The sequence below is a fragment of the Podarcis erhardii genome (genome assembly GCF_964252035.2).
Source record: "Podarcis erhardii genome assembly, chromosome: 3".
NCBI lineage: Eukaryota > Metazoa > Chordata > Lepidosauria > Squamata > Lacertidae > Podarcis > Podarcis erhardii.
The window spans coordinates 33,689,927-33,712,886 of record NC_138507.1 but is presented as its reverse complement, the minus strand read 5'-3'; the positions used below and the strand labels follow the sequence as shown (position 1 = coordinate 33,712,886).

Sequence of the window (22,960 nt, the reverse complement as noted above, 5' to 3'; positions counted from 1 at the left end):
CCTGATGTTGGCAACCAGGCGTTGGCTTTTACTTGCTCCGTGATTTCTTCTTCCTCCTTCCCCCCAACAGTTCCCGCCATCCCTTGCCATTCCTTCCTTTGCGGACAGACTCTGGCAAAGTGCCCTGGCTGTTGGCAGAGATAGCATCTCTTGCCGCTCTTTCCCTCCTTCTTCCGCCCTTCACTGGTGTTTGAAACTGCGCACGCGCGCGCACTGTTCCAAGTTCCATCGGCTCTGCTGGCGGGAAAGGCTGCTCCGGAATCTCTGGAATGCGGAAGTCCTTCCAACGTTCCCCCTTTCCTTCCCGCTTTTCCATAGCTCTAGCTTCCTGGCGTGCCCCAATGGACAGCGCTGATTTAGTCAGCTGATCCATAGACTCCGCCCTAGGCGCCCGGGAAAGTTCATCTTTCACTGCCGGAGAGAGACCTTCTTCAAACAGCATTTGAATAGGTTCACTAGCAAGGTCCCACCCAAGTCTATGAATCAGCATGGTGAACTCAGTCCAGTACTCACGTACAGATCGGCTCCCCTGTTTACACGCCATTAACTGCCTGCGCACCACTCCCTGCTCGATCTCGCTGGAAAACATCAAGTCCATGGCGCGGAAAAACTTCATTGTGTCCTTTAAGATTTCATTATTGGCTGCCATCAGGGGCCGAACCCAGTCCCTCGCCCCTCCCTCTAGATGGCCAATCACGTACGCCACTCTAGAGTTCTCGTCGGGGAAGTCATCAAACAGCAGATTGAGAGCATATTGCATCTCTGTCCTAAAGGCTTGATAGTTCCGGGGATCCCCCCCAAATTTCTGCACCAGTCCAGGCACCCGTCTGGCAAGTGGGGTGGTCTTCCCCTTATCTGCATCTTGAGCCCTCCTCTCCTCGAGCCTCGCCGTTTGCAGTGCCAGCTGGACCTCCAACGCCCTGTACCTTTGTTCCAGGCTTGGATCTGCCCCGGCTCCTGCTCCCCCGGTTCCGGCTGGTTCGCTCATGATGCCTTCTGCTTGCACAAGCTGCTTTCAAAGACTGTCAGATTGCTGTGATGGGATAATGAGCTGCTTGTGCATAAAAGCTTGATCCCTCTGGGGTTTGGCTGGTCATCCAAACCGATGCACTAACGGAGCCCCCAAAGCATGACTCCGTCAGTCGCTGGTAGAATCTGACAGTGGGCGTCTACGGAATTTGCGCCAACATAAAAGCTGTTTGACAGACATGCGCTTTCGTGACTCTCTGCGTGACAGTTTCCGGCGAAGGGTGGGCGTTCCCAACGGGGGTCCCGTTACCTCTCCACTACTCTCACTGGAAGCATCCCAGAGCCTCCCCTCCGCTGTGACTCCTGCACTCCCCCTGCTGGTTCCCTCTTCTGCTGCAGATTCTCTCCTATTCTCCTGGAGCCTGTCCACCACCTGTCTCTCCGATGGCAGTTCCCTGACAGGGAGTTCCTACTTTCCCCCCTTCTATCAGAAGGAGCCATTCTGTCAACAAAGGTATTTCATTTTCTACACACACACACAAACAAACACACACACGCAAAAGGAAAAACTAGTTTATAGCCTGAAGTTGAAGAGTTTAAGAAAATTAACAGCACCTCACTCCCCTGGAATGATGGGACAGCCCCCTACATGTAAGCAGGAATGGAATACAAAATTGGTGGAACTAATGTGCTGTACGGGTTAGTACAAACTGTGCCATGTTTTATGCTTGTTTTACCAGTTTTGCTTTGGAAAGAAAATGCGCAAAACTAGTCTTTGGAATTGCAAACATATTTTGCTTTCTTGTGGATTAGTTCAGTTATCCGAGGTGTTTTTTTTAAAAAAAACTTTGTTTTCCAAAGCTTCTGGTTTGAAAGACTTGCTGTAAAAGGCTCTGAACTTTAGTCCTGTTGTTTGTGAATGTGCTGGACACTGTCAAAGTTATATGTTTACAACTTGGTTTTTATGTGTCTACATCTGACTTTACTCCCTTTTACTGCTTGTAATCATAGTAAATTTGCGAAGCATTAATGCATGGTTACCTTCCAAGTTCCAGTATTCTCCCAAAGTAAGGATATTATATATTGTGAGATCCAGTCTTTTTGCATTCTGGCCATATTTTCTGGTAGGGCTTTAGTTGGAATTATGGTGGTAAGTAGACATTTGGTTAACAGAGCAATCCTTTACATGCATACACGGAAGTAAGTCCCACTGTGTTCAGTGAAGCTTACTCTAAATAAGTGTGTGCCTAGGATTTACAGCCCAAAGTGTCCTAGCGTGCTCCAAAGACCCAAAATAATGTCTTTGGCTGGTATCCAACATTATTTAATAAATAAAAAATGCTGCAGTGTTTTGTTTTGTTTTGTTTGTTATTGTGTTTTGTATTTCTGTGTTGTTATATTGTAAGATGCCTGGTGATCCTTGGATGAAGGGTGGTATATAAATTAAACAAAAAAACTGTAAAACTTCAAGTCCATTTATTTCTGTGGATCTATTCTGTGACTATCACTATTAGCTTTTTACTGTTGTCATGGCAGTGCTGTTCTAAGTATAACACAATTGCAGTAAGAGGCTTACAGGAGTGGGTGCTAGGAGCCGGTCATCAATAACTCAATAAGAATTCAGTGAAATTAACTCTTTGTTCAAAGAGACAAGACAGCTCAGGAGGCCAGGCCTAGAGAGCACAGCAACTCTTCCCAGTAGAACTTAACCCTATGAGGCAGTTGTGAAGACTGAAGGTCCCTGCCTTCCCACAGCTCCCTAAGTCTCCTCCTCCCCTGGTTGGTTCCCAAGCAATCTGAGACTCTGTTGTCTTGCCTGTCTTTGCTCCACTCTCTTCATACCCCTTCTGGTTCTGGAAGACCAAATGGGAGGGGAGCTAGTCACAGCAGGAAGGGGAAACACCCTGGCTTCTTCATCCATCTCTGCCAAGGCCTCTCCAGCCTCTGCTTCTGCCTCTGCTTCTGGACCACTCTCTGCCACAGAGGCTTCCTGCTCACTAAGCCCTGTTACCTCTTCAGCTTCTGATACCTCCTCCTCCCAGTCTACTTCCTCTTCTCCCTCTGACCACTCATTGTTGTCCCACCACTAATACCCTGGCTCTGGTCCTTCTTCCCTTGGGGGTTCCCCAGCTGGTGCCTCCTATCACTCATCAGCAACTAGCAAGTTCAAAACGGAGGCATATATTAAAACTGAAATTGGAATACAGTGGTGCCCCGCAAGACGAACGCCTCGCAAGACGGAAAACCCGCTAGACGAAAGGGTTTTCTGTTTTGGAGGCGCTTCGCAAAACGAATTTCCCAATGGGCTTGCTTCGCAAAACGAAAATGTCTTGTGAGTTCCTGCGGGGTTTTTCCCCTCCCCCCCCTTTTCCTAAGCCCTAAGCTGATCCGCTGATAAGCCGCTTAACAGCTGATCGCTAAAAGCCGCTAAACCGCTAATAGCGTTAATCCGCTAAGCTGTCAATGGGCTTGCTTCGCAAGACGAAAAAACTGCTATACGAAGAGCCTCACGGAACGGATTAATTTCGTCTTGCGAGGCACCACTGTAAATGGCATAAGCTGGAAGAATCAAAATTTATTTTTACAGCAAATGTTAATATGACTTCTAATATCAAAAACATTTGAGGACTGAGTGAAAATGGCGCTTCTTTTATCTTTTCTTTGTTTGAGGGTAGTGTAATGGGAAGATTTTTTTAACAGATTTTTTTCCAGTGTGAAGTTGATGAAATTCTCCAAAAAAATATTGAGAAAGGGACTTAATATTAGAAATGCCAGCAGCACGGGCTCTTTCCACTTGCTTTTGGTTTTTGCTGCAGTAGCAAGCAACAGCGGTGGCAATGTAGCAGGCTTCCTTTGTTGGTGGCCTAGCCGCCAATATGTATCCCCCACAATGCCCCATACATTGCATAATTCCAGGGCCAAGTGGGGGAGGGGAATAGCTGCTTCTACCAGATAATAATAGTATTACTACTGAGAATGTTTACAGATATTCTGTTTTAAAAAACCACCTTTTTCTCCTGGAGGAGTTTCAAAAATAAAAATTCATTACCTGGTTTTCACAGGCATTTCAGCTCTGTTCTAAAAAATACTTTTGCTTCCCCTTCGTTCTTGAGTTATTCTGTCATCCTGCGCATTGCCTTTCCCAACACAGCAGTGCTTGCTTACCTTGTGAAATAGAGGACAAGAGGAAAAATTTATACATGTGTTGCGATCATCTTAATTAAAATGGAAAAACCTACTCCTTTGCTTCTTTGTCTTCGTTATGTCCAGAGAGACATTGCATACCTTAAAGGTTAGCATCAATTAAGCCTTACTCTGTTAGCAAATCCAGGAAAGGGGGAATCTGCAGATGAGGCAACTCCCACTTGTCCCTCTCCCTTTGTCCTCCCAGAGTCCACTCCTGCTCTGAAATCCTGCTTGTAACAGCAAGCTGGAGGAGGAAGATAATAGGATTTAGAAGGGCAGGGGGTTACGACCGCCTCCTCTCCCAACTGATCAGCAGGTTTAAAAGAAGAGGGGGAATCTTTGGGTTACAGCCTGACAGCCCTACTGGAGATGTTGATTGGTTTCCAAAGTTGCATAGAATTAAAATTCACAGAACTGCTCCATATTTTAGGGATATGTGGAGGTGTTTATGGCTGTCTGTTCTGGCAACTGATCCCATTCACTTTAGAGCTATATTCTTCCACTTTCAATCCCAGGACACACCTTTAGCCCAAACATTCATTTAGGGACCCACTTCCTTTTCTTAGCCCATATAGTTGTATTTCAGTAATTCTGCTGAGATCAGTTTGTGACCTGGTAGTGAGTCCCAACCCACCAACTGAAAGCCAGCGTTTTAGAGGCAGGGGGCAGCAAGACCTGCAAATGGACATGAGTGCTGAAACTGTCCACAAACGTAACCTTCTGGTGTCCTGTAAGCACCTAAAGAAAGTGAACACTGCTTAACAGACAGCAAGTGGGAAAGAGCAGTATGGAAGAATAAAGTGAGTTTGGGACCAGGTGTGAAATGTGGACTGGTGAAAATTAGCAGCTTAAGAGAGTTTTGTGCACTTGTGTTTGTGGTATAATGCCCTAAGCTTTTGACAGGAGCTGGGTGGATGGAGGCTATCATTGCAATATTTCATTTACGTTTAATTGGGCTGAGAAGCAAAGTTGTAGTCAGAGTGCAATTCTGATCTCCTAAGCCACAAGTAGCCTCAGGAGAGGTTACCTTAAGTGAAGGTGACCCACCCTGTTCCCTTTGTGAACGTGCACATTTTGTTCCTTAGCAGAGGTCCTGCTTTGTGTCTGTTCACCCTCTGTTGGTTTGTTAGATGGGTATGTGAGATTGGACTTTCAAAAAATATATGTATTTTTTTCATTTTTGAAACATGGACATGCATACCAGACAAATCCACACCCCCCCACTAGAACTGCACAACAAATGGCGATATAAAATATTGACTCTTTTCTAATGTCCTCTTTTTTCAGTTTATAAGTCCTCACCATAATGTTCCATGGGCATATGACAGTAGACGCAACCAATCAGTCCTGCTAATATATGCAAAAAAGCAATACCAACCTTCACTAATAGTCTTTTTCCTTTTTTGGCTTCTGCTCACCTTCACCCAAGCCATCAGTTTATCCATCAGAACAACATGCCGCAATCTCCCATACTTCTCCCAACATGCGTGTTCCATTCAGTCGCCGCACCTCATCTGTAGGGCAGCAAGGTGGCTTACCAAGTCCTTTCAGCATATGGCTAAGACCATTTTGTTGATGGTTGCAAGCTGGCAGTGTTGCAAAAGTATCTCAACAATGTTTTTTGGGGGAGGTGAGAAGTTTGGGTCTTTTTATTATTTTTGTATTTGTATTTTATTGTTTATGCTGTTTGCCGCCTTGAGTATCCGAAGAGATAGAAAAGGATAGACATTATTTTAATAATATACAAATCAGGGATAACCACTGTGGTGCTCTTCAGATGTTGTTAAACTACAGGCTGCATCATCTCTAACCATTGACTGTGCCAACTTAGGCTTGATGGGCTTTGGAGTCCAACAACATCTGGAACGCAGCATGTTGACAAGCCCTGATATAAATAATCTGGAATGTGTATTTGTTGGTATCCTTCTCTGTAGAACACAGTGCCCCTCCCTATTTAATCAATTTTTTTCTTTTAAAAAAAAATCTGTTTAAATTAGTTTTCAGCATTTTTGGTTCTTAATTTCACCTCCTCTCTCCTGTTCGACTTTGTAAGTGGTTCTCTTGTAGTTTGTTGTAACAGATGTTTCAAACCAGCGTGCGATGATTAATTGAATCGTCACCTTATCTTTTCAAGCAGTGTGAAATTTTTTAACATAACACTCCCAGACGTTAGTAAGTACTATTTTTAGAATTAATGCAATCTCTTTTTTTCCCTCCTCAGATGAGCGGGACAAAGTACAAAAGAAAACATTCACAAAATGGATAAACCAGCACCTTATGAAGGTCAGTTCACAAGCATGCTTAATGGGATCATAATATCTGTGTAGCTGCGTAGCAATCCTGTGAGTGTAAACTTGGCATGGTTTTCCACTGAATATCCTATAGACATTTCCTTTGTTTGTTTGTTTGTTTGTTTTTCTTTAAATGATAGAAAAGTCATGCTTTGTGTCTGCAACTATTTCTTGGTGCTAATGGATGAATGGTCTTAATCATAGTGGTCCAATCCTAAGCATGTTTACTTGGAAGCAAATTCCACTGATTTTGTTAGTAGGATTTACTTCTTCATAAGTATTTTTAGGTTTCCAAACCTAAGTGTGTGAATACAGTGGTACCTTGGTTTAAGAACAGCCCAATTTATGAACAACTTGGATTAAGACCGCTGCAAACCCAGAAGTAGGTGTTTTGGTTTGTGAACTTTGCCTTGGAATAAGAACATGTTCCGCTTCCTATTGAGTGTGTTCCGTTTGTAAATTGAGTCCTCCTCTGCTATGGAAAAGCATGCCTTGGTTTAAAAACACTTTGGTTTAAGAACCGACTTCCAGAATGGATTAAGTTTGTAAACCTCTGGTTATGAACTTGATCAGTTCCGGAGGTCTGTTTGTAACCAGAAACCGCTCATAACATGAAGCACGCTTTTGCTAATTGATGGCTGCCGTGCTGCCGGAGCGCAACTTCCACTCGCATCCCGGGGCAAAGTTTGCAACAAGGGGCATCTACTTCCAGGTTAGCGGAGCGTGTAACCCGAAGCATTTGTAAGGGGAGCGGTACGCAACACAAGGTACCACTGTATGAGATATGTTGTAGGTGATTTGTTTTAACATCAGAGAAGAAGAGAACTGTTTCATTTGAAGCACTCTCTGGGGCTACCATGCCTCCTTATTGGGGCTACTGTTTATACGAAGACTCTGCATCTAAAGATTCCTTTTTCGGGGCTGTGACAGTGTGAGGTAGTCAAAGGGAAGAGTAAGTGAGGGAGAAGAAGAGATATCGCCACCTGAATGCTCCTCCAGTGCTGATGTCTTAGCCTTAGACTGCATTGAGCAGTGCAGTAGACACCATGTGTGGCGACAGCTTATTATGTTCCTTAAATCTGAATTGTGAATCCTGCAAGCAAAGCGTGCTCATAGGTTTTTAGGCAGCTGTTGCAATGACTGCAGTGTTTTGCCTGGCCTTTGCAAACACAAAGCTTACTATTGTTGTTAGCCGCCCTGAGCCCGGCTTTGGCTGGGGAGGGCGGGATATAAATAAAATTTATTATTATTATTATTATTATTATTATTATTATTATGTGTGTGGATAAGTGCCTCCCTTGTTTCTGGAGGGTACTGTTCCACACTACGGGGAAGTAAGGGTGTTAGAGCAATACGGTTCAGACAGTGCACATTATTCACATATATATTATTTGGCCACTCTTCCCCTGCTTACTTGGCTGGGGTACTCTGCCCTGGAACCCCCAGCTGTTGGAGCAGAGTGTGGGTTGATATTAGATGTATCTGCCTGAATTCCTGAGGCACAGTTATTAGTAGGGTTCTCCGAGGACCCTAGTGCAAACAGTGTAAGCAGTATATGCAGGGTCTTCACTACATAATAGGAGAACAAGACAGTAATGAGGGTGGGGGTGGAGCAACAGCAAGCACAGAGTAAGAATTAGATAAAGCCAAATATACTTTTCTGTATTGATGCATTGTAGCACGCTAACATATTTATAGGAAACAGAAAAACACAACTTTAACAGTGCAATGTTATATATGCCTACTCAGAAGTAAGTCATACTTGGTTCATTGGGACTTACTCCTAGGTGCCATATATACTTGTGTATAAGCTGACTTTTTCAGCACATTTTTAATGCTGAAAAAGCCCCCCTCGGCTTATACTCAAGTGAGGGTATAACAGGCTGCTGTTGGCGGCGGAGGAGAAAGGAGCAGCCCAAAAGCAGCCATTTTGGGCTGCTTGTTCTTCCTCCGTCCCTGCCGCCACCAGCCTCTGCTTCTCCGCAGCACCCTAGGTAGGCAGGGGGACGGGAGGGGCTGGGTGGGGAGAGAGAAGCCCCCTTTGCTGTGCGCGCGCACACACATGCACTCCGGCCCACCAGGAGGTTTGTGGTGTAGTGAACTGGCTTATACTCAAGTCAATAAGCTTTCCCAGGTTTTTTTTTGGTAAAAGTAGATGCCTCAGCTTATATTCAGGACGGCTTATGCTCGAGTATATACGGTAAGTATGTAGATGATTGCAACATAATAGCATGGCCCCAACCATGTCCACTGAGAATTAAGTCCTGTTGATTTCACAGGGGAGGTAAGATTGCAGCCTAAGTGTGCTTGCACTAGAGAGCAGTGAACTCTGGAACAATTCCATCCCCGTTTTATGGTTTCTAGAGGTGAAATGGTATTCCATGTCCCAAAACTGTGGGTCAATGAGTAAGGCAGAAAACTATATATGGTAGCATTCAAATTAATGATGTTAAAGTAAATTAATTATTCCTCCGGATTAATAACTTAACAGGCTAATATTGTTAATATATTAATTCATTCTCTTTGGTATGGATTGTTTGCAATTAACACTTGATTAGCATAAACTTTGATTAATATTTTATTATTTGTCCTTGCAAGGTATTAACATGCAGGGTTATTTTACCAGCTAAAACCAGCTGAAGGCTTTAAAATTAATTGATACATTATTCAGCAAGCTGTTTCTTGTTATCTGTACAATATTGCTGTATGCAGATTAGGGTTTGAAAAAATATTGGCTTGTTCCCCGCTTCAATTGTGAACTGTGCCATTTATCCTGAGGGGAGTGATTGGATCTTATACTAGCCCACATGCAGAAAATTGTAGAGATTGGCCAGTATTTATTATGCCACATACAGTGCCCCCCCCATTATTTCCCCTCATTTATAATTTGTGGTTACAGTTGTGACTTTTTGCAAATGAGGACAAAAAAGGTGTCCAAGTAAACAAGCCACCATTTTTTTTATTTGTATAGTAGTTTTGATCTTTAACAATACTTGCTCTAACAGTAATATGTAGCAGCAATCGTGAAAGTACAGCGTCCATAAAGTGATAATGAGTTCTGTTTGTTTTTTTAAAAAACCAACCAACCCAATAATACTGTTGAGCTTTTTAAAATCAAATTTGAAGCCTTCTCTGTCCACTTTTAAGCAAAGATAATGTTATGGATTGCCCATGCAATATGTAGCTTAGACCTCAAAGCAGTCTATGGTTATAAACTGACAGAAATGTAAAGTGATACCAAAGTTAATGCTAACTGCGGAAGGAAGAGGGAGGTGCTCATGAGCCCATGAAGCCCTCCCAATCTCCTAACCATTGCTGCATCACACAGTCTTACCTCTGAATTGGGTCATTGATCCCATATTTCAGTACAGAGTTTAAGGCTATTATTTGGGGCTATTTTGAGCCTTGTCATCCAGAGATGAATCAATACAGATGCCCAAACTACCATGAAGTAAGCTCTCTCACCATGCAGTAGAAATATTTTTACCACTCCTCATGAGGTTAAAACTGACATGCAGCACTCAATGGACGTGCTGCACAAATATATGAGGGTTATTTCTCAACCTGGCATCCCCCCTTCCTTCCACTGCATTCTGTCACAGGATCTCACCCAGGGTCCAATGAGGTAAAGAAATCCACATCCAGTTATGATAGCTGTCTCTTTATGGTTCTGCTTCCTGAGTCTTCCAAGGGAAAACCTGTCCTCCATTGCTGTTTTCCCAGTACTCAGGTTGGGTTTCAAAGCCAGTATTTATATCGGATTCTCTCTTGGCTGTGGATTTTATCCAACTCAGTCATACCCAGTGTAAAAAGGTAAAGGGACCCCTGATCGTTAGGTTCAGTCATGGCCGACTCTCGGGTTGCGGCGCTCATCTCGCTTTATTGGCCGAGGGAGCTGGCGTACAGCTTCCGGGTCATGTGGCCAGCATGTCTAAGCCGCTTCTGGTGAACCAGAGCAGCGCACAGAAACGCCGTTTACCTTCCCGCCGGAGCGGTACCTGTTTATCTACTTGCACTTTGACATGCTTTTGAACTGCTAGGTTGGCAAGAGCTGGGACCGAGCAACGGGAGCTCACCCCATCGCGGGGATTCGAACCGCCGACCTTCTGATCAGCAAGCCCTAGGCTCTGTGGTTTAACCCACAGCACCACCTGCGTCCCTCATATCCAGTGTAGACCTACTGAAATCAAGGGACTTAAAGTTAGTCATGACCCAGTGTGATTCCATGGTCATCTGGGGTGTACTAACGCCGACCAGAGAAACTTCAAACCCAACCCACAGTCTCACACAGTTATTGGCATTTTAAAAGGCTCTCTCTGTTTTGGTTGTTGCAAATGTTATTTCAGGAGGGAGCAGAAGTGTACCTCTTCATCAGTTCTGTAGTCCTTTAAAAAGCGGGTAAGGGAAAAGCTGGGCCTTTCCCTCAAAATAATCCCCCACGTCATAAAAAAAGTTTTATCTTCCTGAAGCAAAGTGCACCTTCCTGTGTTTTGAAAAAAATAAATAAAATAAAAGCGGGGGGGGGGGGAGGAGCAGGCACACCAGCAGCTTTTCCCTACACCAAAATTCCTCCCCTATACTCTGAGGCTTCAATCTCCATTAATTTGATTGTAAGCTGTATTACTTCTAGGAGGCTTGGTACAGAGAGTGGAAATGACACTTGGGGGCTCTTTTTGACTTAGCTATTTTATGCTTCTAGGATTCCTTTAATCAGTGTGCTCTTTTCTGTGGCGAGGTTTTTGGTTGTTGTTTTTTAAAAACCTGTTCCAATCTTAATTATTGTGTGTGCCTGAAGCCAGAATAAAACATGAAAGCCTTTCTAATGTGCATTCTGGATTTATTTATTTATCTACTCATTTCTAGCATTTTGGAATAAGACTGTTTCAGAGCAGTAAAATCAGTTCCACAAGCCTGCCTTTGAACCCAATGATCGTATCACATTCCCTACAGTTGCTGATGTCTTCAGCTATTCAGTACACTAATTATGCATGACTAAGGGAATTGGGGGGCATTTATGAAATATACAGGCAGTTAAGGCACACATCTGTGCTGGCTAGAAATTACTATTATTGGTTGAAATGAGGTTTCATATAGCATGATTATGATTTTGTTAAATAAAATATTTAATAAAATATCCTTGGAGATGGGAGTGAATGTAAGCCCATGGTTATTTAATAATTAGGCACCAATGGAACTATTCCATCTCATCTACAGAAAGGAATAGTAATACATGAGACTTTGGAGTATTGTGCCAGAATATGTACAAAAGAAATAAACAGTGCTGTCAGAATGCCTGGAAATAATGCAGATGATTTTGCACTTAATGTGTCACCTGGGGGATGTAGTACAAAACACGAGAAGGTCTGTGCTGCAAACTCAGATGTATGGTGATAAACACCACATAATTCCTAAACGGATACTTTATATGGCATGACAGAAGAGTGTTTGTGGTAGTTTGGGGGGGGGGAGAGGGAGTGTTACTGGAAGTGACAAACCCAAGTAAACAAGTGAAATGGAATTATAATTTCAGACAGCACAGTGACAGGTTTTAGAGGTCAGTAAGAAGGAAGAGCATTGAACTGTCAGCACTAAGTATGATCTGGGTGATATGCAAATGCCAAAGAAGTTTTATTCGGGAACTTTGGTTGAAAGGTGGTTTAAAATATGTTGTTGTTGAAAGATCCTTGCAATCGAGAACTTTCTACTACAATGTAATTTCAAAGCAACTGAATTTGTAGGAATTATTTAGAGAACATTTGTCAAACATCTTTGAGGTAGCAATAGATACCATTAACTTAAACCTGGGGGTATAGTCATACATATGGTGGGCAGAATTTAATCTTGCCACTGGGCAGCTGCTGCTGCTGCTGCTGCTGCTTCTTCTTCTTCTTCTTCTTCTTCTTCTTCTTCTTCTTCTTCTTCTTTCATCACTTGTAGCCAAGTAAGATTGTCTTTCATGAACATGGTCTTAACAGTGAGTTTGTAAGTGACCGTGGTGGTCAATTCTGGATCCACACAACCTTCCACCGTGGGGGCATAGCTTTCCAGGTGGGAATTGATCAAGGTGAAGGTTTGCCAAACGTACCCTCCTCTTAGCATGTTTCTCTCTTTTGTCCTGAGTTGGAGTGCCTTCAACGTCCATGACACCTTCATGGGGAGATTGCCATCTGCAACACAGGACAAATAGCCCTTTGTGGGGTGGGAGGTCTCTGTGTAGCTCCTCTATCCTCATATAGACATTCCTCTCTGCACAGTGCTGGTTGCCATTTTTTTGTACTCTGGAAGAAGTTGACAAGAAAAAGAAAAAGAAAGTGAATAGATGTTAAAAGATACTGTGAAAAAAGAACAGCCTCATTGTGTTTAGCTTCCCAACTTTTCTGCCTCTTTTGTTGAGAAACAGAATTGATGCCTGTTTTAGCACCTAACTGCTTTTGACAAGAAGACTGAACAAGAGTGAGAGAATAGCGCCATCTGCACAAAGGTCCTTGTATCATGTAGCTGCTATTACATGGACTAACAATGTAATACTTGGGGAACCATACACAGTTTGGGTATGTTGCCATAGGAGTCGCTTAGCAGCTTAACTCAGATGCAAATTTTCTTTGGGGTAGGAGGAGTCAGAAAGATTTACCTTGTAAACAAGAAGACAAATCTGAATAAAAATATGCAATGTTTTAAAATGCAGCAGCGTCCCTCCAAGAGGCAACATATATTGAGAGTTTCAGAAAGGATCAAAGGAAACACTGCCAAGACAGGGAGGACACGGCCATGTGCCCTCCTGCTGTGGCTTGTTCTTGCCTCGGGTCTTAGATAGCAACAGAACACAGCAGGGACCCCAGATGTGGTATCACTCAATTAAAATGGAAGCTAAAAGGTGCTTTGGGAAGCCTTTCAAGTGCACACACCAGCTAGAGCTACAAGTTAGTATTTATCTGGCAACCAGAAGGATATGTTATAGAAAGAAGAAAACAGGGGAGGAGTTGCTGTGTTTTCCTTATCATGTGTGATCCCTCTCCTCCTATGGGTATATATTAATAATGCACTCAGGCTCTCTTTTCCATTTCCAGTGCTAACTGACAAAGTCCAGAAAATGTTGACACCCCACATTATAAAATCTGTGAAAGAGGAGAGAGGGACAGTCCTCATTCCTATAAAAGGGAACTCTATGGCTTTCCAGATGTTGGAAGCAGTGGTCCAGTGGTAAGGGATGATGGATTTGGAGTCCAGCAACATCTGGAGCGACACAGCTTCTATGCTATAGGGACACTTCTTACTCCTCAACAGAATTTTATCTAGTGACAAAATAGAAGTAAAAGATTTTCATACTCCTTCAGCATAACTTCTGTACAGGCAGAGCCACTTACAGTCAGTTGAAAAAGGATATTGTCCTGGTTGGCACTATAGAAATAATAATCAGAATCCTGCTGATAACTGGTGCATAAGATGTATGCATGTACATGCTTACATGCATTCATATATGTAAACCAATCATATATATAAGCACTTTCTATTTTAGGGAGACTTTTTTAAATGGCTTTGCCTTTTGGGGCGCTCTGCATGTTGACCGTAGAATTCCTTGACATTGCAAAGGGTTCTGGGGTGTTTTCTTGGTTTGTGCATTACCAGCTTGACCATTGAGGAATTCCTGAGATCTCCAATGATCTCCAATGAATACTGCTTATAAGCCAGCAATTCAATCCATTGTTTTCCTGGAAATAGGAGATGGGGCAGGCTAGGCAATCATCTCTCCGAGGAGCCGCCAGTACTCAGCCCAGGTCTCTTGGACCAGTTTTGGTCTTCACACAAATGCCTGAGGATGAAGGAAATGTATACGGCACCTGCATCAACCACATTCAGATGTTTCTTCTTTTTTTAGAAATCTCAGTTATGCTGTGGTCAGCTCAAGTGTCATTGAAACTGGCCAAGGCAGAAGAATAGTGAGGTCAGTGAACAGACAGAAGCATGCCAGGAGCCATATAAGCACATGGGCAGGCAAAGTCTATATTTACAGTGTGCAAAGTAGACATTGGGAGCAGGATTATTTAGAGGTGAACAATATAGGAATGATGGCATTCCGGGTGGGGGTGTTGCTTTGTTTTTCAATTGGTATATCACACTAAATCCAGATTATTTTTTATAAAATGTTGTGTAGGGTAAACTAGGTATTTGAAACAAATACAGTGGTACCTTGGGTTAAGAACTTAATTCGTTCTGGAGGTCCGTTCTTAACCTGAAACTGTTCTTAACCTGAGGTACCACTTTAGCTAATGGGGCCTCCTACTGCCGCCACACATTTCTGTTCTCCTCCTGAAGCAAAGTTCTTAACCCAAGGTACTATTTTTGGGTTAGCGGAGTCTGTAACCTGAAACATCTGTAACCTGAAGCATCTGTAACCCGAGGTACCACTGTAGTATGGTGTAGTGGTTAAAGTGTTTGGTTAGGTCCTAGGACACCAGAGGTCAAATCCCCACTTAGCCGTGAAGTTCACTGGGTTACCTTGGATGGTGGTGGTGGTTGTTGTTGTTACTACTACTACTGCCTTGGGCCAGGCACCCTCTATCAGCCTGGCCTACATCATAGAATTATTGAGATGAAACCGTGGAGAGAGGCGCAGAGAAACATGTATTCCACCACGAGCTCCTTGTAGAAAAGATGGTAAAGGTAAAGGGACCCCTGACCATTAGGTCCAGTCGTGGGCGACTCTGGGGTTGCGGCACTCATCTCGCTTTATTGGCCGAGGGAGCCGGCATACAGCTTCCGGGTCATGTGCCAGCATGACTAAACTGCTTCTGGCAAACCAGAGCAGTGCACAGAAACACTGTTTACCTTCCCGCCGGAGCGGTACCTATTTATCTACTTGCACTTTGATGCGCTTTCCAACTGCTAGGTTGGCAGGAGCAGGGACCGAGCAATGGGAGCTCACCCCGTCCCGGGGATTCGAACCGCCGACCTTCTGATTGGCAAGTCCTAGGCTCTGTGGTTTAACCCACAGCGCCACCCGCGTCAGAAAAGATGGTATATAAATGTAATTGATCAATCTACGTCTAATTTACTCCGTGGAAAATATGGGTGGGGGAGGGAGAAGAAACACCCCCCAGTATGCTCAAAAACTATATTTCTTGCTTAGTGAACTCACCCAATTCTGTGAACTGCCATTATTGTTTTATGTACCATTTTAGCTGGTTAAATGCTTCTGCTTTAATCTTGGCAAACACTCTTTTTGCCTTTCCTCCAGTTATGGAATTAAATGACAGTCTCTCTCTTCTCCCCTTCCCCAAGGCTGGCTGGCATTCTTGTTCCAGCTAAGCTGCCAAGCCTCCCACACCCAGCTGTGCTATGAATGTTGCCCAAGTCTGCCTGCCTGAGGCAGCACATAGCTTAGTTCCCAGATTCTCACAGTAAATCGTGGAGGATCTAACAAATTCCCGCAGCCTGCCCTGGAGATCCCAGGGATTTCACTGGCAGCTTAGTTGCCAAGCTTGCTTTGCCTTCCAGTTCAAATCGGTATGCATGCTGAGTCTGAAACGAAACGTTAAGAAGCAGCAATAAAGTATTTTTGCACATATGTGTCCAATAGGCATTAGCATATGAATACGCATTATCGATTTAGTGGCCTTTAAAACCAAATTATTCATCTATATTTGGGTGGCAATAAAACTTCTGTTCACATTTTGGAAAACTTGAAGAGAAAACCAAGAGAGGAATTTGTCTGAAGTATGAGAGAAGGCAAAGGATTGCCAATCTTTTCTTGCCCAGAAAATTGCCAGAGAGGAAAGCCACAGAGGGGGTGGGGTGGGGTGAGGCATCATTAATTGTGAGGGGAAGAACCACATTCCAAATATGCAAATATGCTTTGACTTTACTCATTTGCTTTGTGGGCAAAGTGTACTTGGTATATTTTGGCTCTTTTTTCCCAGCCTTTTAGCTCAATTTCTATCACACATACCTTTTCTATTGTGTAGCCTGCCCACTTTTAGATTTGATAGATTTGTCCTTAACATCTCAGTTTGAAAGTGAGTGCATGCTGAGTGGGCTTTTCATTTTGTGGTTTTGACATCCAACATGAATGGGCCTCGGGGAGGTCACAGAACCTGGGCAGCTGCTAGGGCCAACTTCCTGGGGCCTGACTTTAGTGTGATTGGTCTTTCCTGGTGGTCTCTCTGTTTTTACTGGCCTGGATCATCCACGGCAGTGTGTGGGGCTGCAAACAGGCTTGTAACCTGAAGTGGGATTGTGTAGAGGGAGCAGTTTTACAAACTGGTCCCTCCTCCACATGGGTCTATAAGATGGGTACACAAACTACGGCCCGGGGGCTGGATCCGGCCCAGTTGCCTTCTAAATCCGGCCCACGGATGGTCTGGGAATCAGCCTGCTTTTACATGAGTACAATGTGTGCTTTTATTTAAAATGCATCTCTGGGTTAATTGTGGGGCATAGGAATTCGTTCATTATTATTTTTCAAAATATAGTCCGGCCCCCCACAAGGTCTGAGGGACAGTGGACCGGCCCCCTGCTGAAAAAGTTTGCTGACCCCGGTCTATAATGTATACTGCTTCTTTGATTTCCACACTTGATATGCCCCCTCCCCCTTTTAGCTGTCCGCTGAGAGCCTGAACTAGACTGGCGCTTGTCTTTGGGTATTGATTATTTAAAAAAACAGCTCCTATTGATAAACATCTTTGTTACTTTGGTCTTCAATTATTGCTTAGTGTGTAGTATCTAAAACATCTTCTTTTCACAACCCTCTTTGAATTCTGACAGTTTAGAAGCCAAAATACACACTTGGAGAATACTGCTAAGACTTTTATACCCCCCATCACATAGTTACCTGAACAAATAAACAGCTCCAACTCCAAACTGTAAACTATTAGGGCAATTAGACAAACAATTCCAAACTATACTTGATAATGCTTCAGTATGCACAGTATAGTTATCTGGAAAATAAGATTGCTTTGTAGGAAATTATCAAAATAGGTGGCTGTTTGGTTTGGGTGGATAGATACTGCATATTCATTAGGTTATTATCAGGAGTAATCATTATTCAATGAGATTCAAATTGCCAAGGGGTTGTCACAGTTAATTTAAGATATCCCACTCCTCTTTTTTTTTTAGTAAAAAATGCAAATAGAAAATATATTTTAGCTTGCTGGCCTATAATAAATTGGTTTTAAATGTTATTCACAACATTTTAATTCAATATAATCTGTAACTCTGAGCCCAATCTGCAGTTTCCCCAACCAATAGAATTTATGCTTTGTCTGGATTAAATTTCAGTGTGTTTTCCTTTTCACAGTCTCCAGATAATGGTTCAGGGTTTCCACTGCCTCCTTAGGATCAGATGAAAATGAGAGAAAGAGAGATTGATGGGTGGTATCAGTATACAGACGACCCCTTGGCTCCAAAATATAGATGACCCCAGCCAAAACTGCCTCTGTCAGTTAACCTACGCAGCAAGCGTAGACAGCATGCCAGCTCTGTGATGCTCCTTCATTCCCTTTTAATTTAACACAGGTATTTTGGGGGGCAGTTCCTTTGAAACGCAGCTTCTTCTGGAACCCACAATAAACGTAAACAGAAGGACAAGAAATTAAATAATACTAATTTGCATTTACTGTAAGAGCCCTGTGGTTGAGGGAGCTGTAGAAATTATCGTCAGGGGTAATTAGGGAGCTTGTTCTGATTTATTATCAACACAATCATAATGTACTTCTGATACTATTATTCCCCGTTAAAATGCTAACTCGGTTTGTAACATCGTTTACAAACTCACATAATCATTAAAAGAACACACCTTTGTGCAGAGGTGGTGTGCTTCCAAGCTGTCTTGGGAGATGGTTCGCGCTCTCTCTTTTTGGAAACGCACATTTGAGAATCTTCCCTTCCATTCCAAATATGCAGTACAAAACCACATCTTGGCAGATTTGAGCAGCTGCTTTGGAGGGTCCTCCCTACTTTCAACATACATATATCTATTAATGTGCACACATTTTAATAATTAAGGCATTTGCTGGCAGATGTCCCCTCTTAATGGGAATGCAGTGAGTAGCAATTTAGGCAATTTTATAAATATACGTTTCCACACCACCTATGAAGTATAGAGCTATTTATTTTAGATACCACAAATCAGAATATTCAGAGCTACTGTTTATATAATAATAATAATAATCATTATTCAACCAGATTCATATATGGGTTTCACTTCTGCGGTACATTAGTTACTGATGCATGTTGCGTTAAATGGACCGTGTGTGTTGGATGATTCACAGGGCCATGTTTCAAGGATGTGGTTCCCACTGAATTAGACCAGCCTTCCCTCAAGTAGTGTCCTCCAGATGTTTTAGACTTCAGTTTCCACCAGCCCTGGCCAACATGGCCATTTTTGGCATTATATGCAGTTCTTTTGTTTCTTAAAAAATGTTTAGAGGTACTCTCATTTTCCTACTCATATTGAAATACTGCCCCTCAATGAGGGCAAACTTAGATTCAAAAAATGTTTAGGGGTATGCGCACCTCTGCGTCCCCCCAGAAAAAAACACTGATTTTATATGTCTGTCTGTCTGTCTGTCTGTCTGTCTGTCTTTCTGTGTGTGTGTGTGTGTGTGTGTGTGTGTGTGTGTGTGTGTGTTGTTTTCTCCCATAGCTTTTCATTTTCTTACTCGTAAAGTCTTTATGGAATAAAATGCCAAATTATAGGTGGTGATGGGGAGATACTTCTGCTAACTGGGGTTGAGCTCACTAAGCATTTATGCACTCTGCTGAACAGCCTTACTAATTTATCACTCTCAGGGCCAGTGCAAGACATACTGTTGGCTGAAACAAAGCCACCATCACATCCCCGTGCATCACCCACATGCACTGACCTCTTCCTGCGCACGTGTGCTGAGATTCTCCAGGACCTCCTATGTAACAATGCCTCATTTTGAGGAAGGAGCCTCTGAAACACAGGTCCCTTCCAGAGTGAGACATTGCAGTTGAGGCTGCAGAGCTACTTTGCCACGCTGGCAACAGATACGTTTTGAAGTTGGAGAGTAGTAATTAGGATTTTAGACTTTAAAGTTTCACAATTTGCTCCAGTTACACTGTGAACTTGTTTGGTGTGGCAAAACAGCAAGGCGCTCTTCAATGCTGCCTTACCCAGAATGCCTTGCTCCAAGACAAGACCTTTCTCAGAGCAAGGAGTCATGGCATGAGTGCCACCAGATAGCCCTGTGGGAATGCTGCTGACCTCATTGCTGCAGTGGCAAAGCAGTGGCAGAAGCCCCAGTGTGGTAAATAGCAGTGGATTGCCAGGATTAGGGTTCAGAAATTCTCTGCCCTTCCCATTGCAGCAGCTGAGACAGAGGTGGCTAAGCCTGAGGCTGCAATCTTTGATGTATTCTTATCAGGGCATAAGCCCCATTTAACTCGATGGAACTTGCTTTGAAGTAAATATGCATAGGTTTCGGCTGCACCTCTGCTTGAAAGAGACAGCATCTTAACTTCTGTATTTCATTTTTCTCCTTTAGGTTCGCAAGCATGTGAATGACCTCTATGAAGACCTGAGAGATGGACATAACTTGATTTCTCTTTTAGAAGTTCTTTCAGGAGACACCCTGGTAAGCTTTCAAATCTTTTTCAACAGCCTTAGGCCTCAATGCGGTTGCAGATTCAATTGACCTTTGTTGTTGGGGTTTCTCTCTTAATTCATTGTTTCCATAACTGGGGGAACTAAGAGCAAGTTTCAGAACAGACTACTGAATAGTTCTGAATAGCTTAGCAATATTGTTTGCTATTGTAAGACTTCTTATTATGACCTTTTCTTTTCTATCTTCACATTTAATAAAAGTAATCTGGCAAATGTTGGATGCTAAATATTATTTCTCATTTTTATACTGCAATCTGCAAATAATAACGGGGGCGGAACGTTCCCACCTGTAATTGTCTAACATTTCCTTCTGGTGTCATTTTCTTTTCTCGTGAGCATTACTTTCCTTGCTCGGCACTTGTTCCCTTCATTATATTCTTCTGTTCATATTCTACTCTTCATTTGTGGTCTGTCTTTGCTGTCCTGTCTCCTGTCTGTTATATTCATTAGCCAAGGGAGCGAGATTTTTTGAAGACCTTACGGTTGGTGAGTTCAACAGAAGCATGCGCGTATGAACAGCATGAGGATGAGGAGGATGAGGATAAGGGGGTAGGTGCCGACCCCCATAACTCTACTAATGTAGTATTTGAAGAGTGGTGACTGCTAACTTGGAAGTAACTTGTTAGTTTGGTGCTGTGCAGTAGTTTTATTAGAAAGAATTGATTGGGAAACTGGAATTGTGGGGAATGTGTCTAATGTAGAATAATACTAGCAGTGCTAATGATTTTGGGCAATCCATCAGGACCCTCTGAAACGACTGCAAATGTTAACAGAAAGCCTTTTGCCCAGCTCCCTTTCTGCTGCTGGCGGATTTTCCTTTTTTATCAATCTGGCTCGAAATGGCAGCAATTTAACGTATTTTGTTTCTTTCCTTGCAGCAATAATCATTTATGCTACAACTATGCAGCTAAATGCTCTTAAAGAGGCTCGAACGATGCCACACATTTAGTGAAGCAATTCGTAATTGTATATGTCAACGTGGTTGTGTTACATGACTGGCAACCTGATCTGCAGCCCTTTGAAGCTGGAACAATAAATGTTCCATGTCCCAAGGAGCTTTCAATGAAATTGTCAGTAGTTGGGTAGACAACCAATAGAAGGGGGGGAAACAGAGAGAGAGAAATACATCAAGGGGGGGAATGTGATCAAATGCAGTTTGTCCGGAGGAGTTCAGTTGGTTTTGTGGATTGCTTAACTCATTGGCTGAATATGTAATAACTTTTCCCAAATAGATGTAGTATAGAAATAGCTGAAAGATAGTTGAATGATGCTTCACTAAGTAAATATGTTCCCTTTTCACAGGATTTATTTTTTATAGCAGCAAATGCTGAGGTAGCATTTTTAATGATGCCTTTTGTCTTCCAGATGCGAAATAATCTACTTATAAACAGTACGGCAATGCATTAAGTATTGATTTGTCCCAAAGGGGTTGCGTCATTTTTACAAGAAACTGGCTTTTTTTTATTATTATACTAAAGTCAAGGTCCTTTTGAGATCACTTCTGTTCCTAGATGCACAGATATGTGTTGCCCATGTTCCATACTTATGAAACCTTTGGGTATTTTACCAAGGGTCCGGAAAAAAAAAATCTCAAAACCATCCTGGCTTTATTATGTGTTGAGATATTACAAGGGAAATATCTTTTGTTCTTTCACTTTCTGAAAAGCTTAGATTTATTTATTTGGCTATTTTATATTCTGCATTCAAACCATTTCCCAAATTCTGTGTGTGTGTGTGTGTGTCTGTGCGCGCATTCCATTCATTAGCACTTAAGGCTGCAATCCTATGCTTACCTGAGGCTAAGTCCCATTGAACTCAGCGAAGTTTAATTCTCATACTTTAAAAAGGCACATTTGGGCAGCATCCTTGAAGCACTTACTCCAGAATAGCTTGTTGTAAGGAATGCTGCCTTTGGCAGTGCTTCACTTTCTACGTCCCCAGGATGAATACTTTTGGATAGCACCACATAATGCTAACCACATAATGATTTGGTTGAGAGGCTTGGATGCTGAGTTTTCTTCTGCTGATGAGAGTGTCTTATGAACAGAATTCTATTCATTGGATGATCCTGGCAGCAGAACAGACGGGGTTGGGTGGGGGCAACAGTTACTGATCCCTCACCTGCTACTCCTTGTGTACCCTGATACTCCAGAGTAGCGGGAGGGAGGGAGAACTGCAGGGGGAGGGGGTATTGGTGAAAACTTGCCAGTGGAATTTTCCACTTGATTGAAAATCTTTGATTCGCAAAAGGGATACGTAGTCTCCAAGCTACAGGAATCAATGGAGTTATGCACGTTTGTGCCTTACAGATGTTACGGCTCTCCAGCTACAATGCTCAGTTAATGTAAAGTCCAGAACATGAGCGATATAATGTCATTTCAGTTGGTTTATGCCTTCTGCTGGGCAGCCAGGTCTCAAACTCTTTACTATGCCAGTGGTGCAGGAGTTCCTTTTTAATGCCGCTGCTTCTGGAAGTAGAGGTGAAATCACTATGGGGAGGAACTGTGAGCTTTTCCCATGTGGCCCAGGGTATCTCTCATTATGTGAGAACAAACTGCATTGAAGCAGCTTCTGCACTTCTGGTATAACATGAGCACCGAGTCCATGAAAATTTGTGATTGTGTAGTTGCCTTCCACCAGTGCCATGACAGCACTGAAATTTGGGGGCTTGGGCAAATCTAGGGCCTGCCTCAGCACTTGGTATCATTGGACAGTTGCCAGGGTCCATTGCTGATGCTTTTAACACCCCCTCCCTTTAAACATTTTTAAGAGGAGCACCACATGTCTGGGTGTATTCATTTTCATTTCCCACAATGCCCTTCTAAAACACCTTTACGTGGGAAGTTAAAACGGCACCTTAACCCATATGTCCATGCTCCTTGGAGCACTG

The 22,960-nt window shown here is 43.0% G+C and overlaps 1 protein-coding gene across 28 annotated transcripts in view; it reads left to right on the top strand.

Moving 5' to 3' along the window:
- The window catches only part of DST (dystonin), a 313,318-nt gene that overhangs the window by 80,326 nt on the left and 210,032 nt on the right, over positions 1–22,960 (top strand). For 15 of the 28 annotated variants that reach the window (XM_081856619.1, XM_081856627.1, XM_081856614.1 and 12 more), the window contains 3 exons: positions 6,377–6,438; positions 19,952–20,041; positions 20,521–20,619. In XM_081856619.1, the coding sequence (XP_081712745.1) occupies positions 6,377–6,438; positions 19,952–20,041; positions 20,521–20,619 (251 nt within the window). Of the gene's footprint in view, positions 1–1,586; positions 1,669–6,376; positions 6,439–19,951; positions 20,042–20,520; positions 20,620–22,960 lie in introns of those variants that run through there. The other 13 variants (XM_081856621.1, XM_081856616.1, XM_081856602.1 and 10 more) reach the window with 3 other exon arrangements.